The sequence below is a fragment of the Limulus polyphemus genome, unplaced genomic scaffold (genome assembly GCF_000517525.1).
Source record: "Limulus polyphemus unplaced genomic scaffold, Limulus_polyphemus-2.1.2 Scaffold9911, whole genome shotgun sequence".
Taxonomy (NCBI): Eukaryota; Metazoa; Arthropoda; class Merostomata; order Xiphosura; family Limulidae; genus Limulus; species Limulus polyphemus.
In genome coordinates, this window is record NW_013675521.1 from 2,197 (window position 1) to 4,750 (window position 2,554).

At 36.7% G+C, this 2,554-nt stretch overlaps 1 protein-coding gene across 1 annotated transcript; it reads left to right on the forward strand.

Annotated features, from left to right (window-relative positions):
- Window positions 1–1,542: 1,542 nt before the first annotated feature.
- On the forward strand, window positions 1,543–1,959 carry LOC106476148 (homeobox protein Nkx-6.2-like; the record flags this gene model as incomplete). The annotated part of the gene is made up of 1 exon (XM_013936817.1): window positions 1,543–1,959. A coding segment is annotated over one exon (417 nt), but the record flags the coding sequence as incomplete, so codon positions are not given.
- Window positions 1,960–2,554: the final 595 nt, after the last annotated feature.

Below are 2,554 nucleotides of genomic sequence, written 5' to 3' on the forward strand. Positions count from 1 at the left end.
CGGGTTTCGTACCTGTGGTGGGCAGAGTACACCTAGCTCACTGCGTATCCTTGTGCTTAAATTCAAACAAACTATTATTTGGAGTACTATTAGGTGCTATTTTAATGATCTCCAATGGATTATTTCTGGTTACTTGACCAATTCATTTCCATCTGCGTTGTTTCAAACCGTACCCAGAAATTTGATTCCTCATACATTTCACTCCTTGTAATAATTTATTAACGTCAAAAATTATCAACAATAAAAGTAAGATTTATTAAAAGTGATGCAAGTTACGAGCTATTCCTTGTATACATGTGTTTTGATAATTACTATACGTGACTGTACTGGGAGTGAATTATCCTACATCTGACAGCTACTGCTGTCAACTGCCGTTGGTAGATTGGTAAGACCTTCAATAGATGACACGCAACCATCGAAATATTCAGTTATTCGGTTACTGCAGCCAACAGCGATTATGGAACACTACACCATATATTTCGATATAAATAAATTATTACAGGGAGTGAATTTACCGAGAGTGAAAATACTGGGAATGAATTTTCCTACAACCGTTTCTTACGCTTATCGGGCGTGGCCCTATGAAAGACCTCTGGATTTCGGAGCTGGCGTTCCGGATTCGAATGCGTGCAACACCACAGAATATCATCATTCACTTTAAGCTGTGTGTGCATTATAAGAGTGACAGTCAATGTTTCAACGTCTTTTGTGGGCAGTAAGTTACTGTTGACCGATTGCCTTCGCTCTGGTCACTATTTCAAATTAAGAACAGCGGCAGTAGCTCCGCAATGAAGACACGTTACAAATATAAGTGTAATCAAGGTGTGTTAATAATTTATTATTTAAGAAGTACAAAATGTTTATTGAAAAAATCGCACAAGATAAAGCTTAATATTAATTGAATCACAGGAATATATTTATCTGGTTTCTCCTCAGACGGTGAAAATACACACTTATCACCATATTTATACGCACAGCAAGATGGGCTGTTACACTTTGCATTTCTTTTTAGAAACGTAATCACATAGTCAAAATTGATTTAATAATTTTTACAGTCTTAAAAAAAAACAACTAAAAATGTCCAACTTTTTGATAGAGTTATTCCGTACAGGCCAGCTTGTCAATAAAAGTCCATCCAATACTGTACTTGTCAATAAATGTTCTTGTCAATAAAAGTCCATCCAATACCGTACTTGTCAATAAATGTTCTTGTCAATAAAAGTCCATCCAATACCGTACTTGTCAATAAATGTTCTTGTCAATAAAAGTCCATCCAATACCGTACTTGTCAATAAATGTTCTTGTCAATAAAAGTCCATCCAATACTGTACTTGTCAATAAATGTACTTGTCAATAAAAGTCCATCCAATACTGTACTTGTCAATAAAAGCCCATCCAATACTGTACTTGTCAATAAAAGTTCCTCCATTACTGTACTTGTCAATAAATGTCCCTCTGATACTGTACTTGTCAATAAAAGTTTCTCTTGTTTCTTCACACCAGTAAATACAAACTTTGAACTTCTTTATTTCGTATTTGTAGGTAAAGATTTGGTTCCAGAATAGGAGAACAAAATGGAAGAAAAAAGATGGTATAACAAACGCCCAGGCAGCTGAACTTCGTAGCAGCTCTGAGAAACCGGACACGGCTACTAGTAAAAAGAAGCAATCCAAGAAACCCCAAGAACATATAGACTCTAAGACGCCCCCTGGTGACGGTACATCAGAACAAACGCACACCGAAACCATTGATCCTCCAGAAAAACCTCTCCCCCTGTCTACAGATGGGGACCTTTCCGATTCATTGGACATCGCTGCTCTAAAACACCTATCCCCCCCATCAGCTGATCAGGGGGACTCCAGTTTTACTTTGCCGCAGCAGGTGTCACGGACAGACAGTGAAAACTATCTTGAAGGAATAGATTGTAATTCTTCCCAGTCAGCAAGCAGCAGTCACTGACGAGATAAACGTCACCTGTCGATGGATATACTGTACAAACTTGTGTATAAAGAGAGTGTATTAATGCCACGATTAATCAACTGTCTTCTGTATTCTGTGTAACGTTGGAGTATCTTCTTGTATTTCTTTTTAATAACGGAGACAAAAGCTTCTCATTTGTCGACCACGTGGAAAACCCGGGAAAAGAACAAACGAAAACTGCCAACAGAAGAGAAACAGAACCCTCTGAGTGATTTAAGAACGCGTCTATTAAAAAAAAAAACAACTTTGATAAGGTTTCGCTTTTAAATCAGATAAAAATAAAATAACATAAGCCTGTACTATAATCATATATACATAGTCAGAAAATCTCTGTTTATATAGCATGTGTAACTTAACTAAAAATAACTGTGAAACTTGTCGTTGTTTTAAGTATATCTTCACATGGACATTACCTGCGTTTTGGGTAAGCTAGTGCCGTAATCTTTGGTGAATTTTAGGAAGAGATTACAGCTGTTTTTTAGGCTTATTTCTTATAAGCATAAATGTATACAAATGTCACTGTTCTAGCTGGTAAAAAAGCCTAATCGTTCACACTGTATTCTGGTGCTTAAGT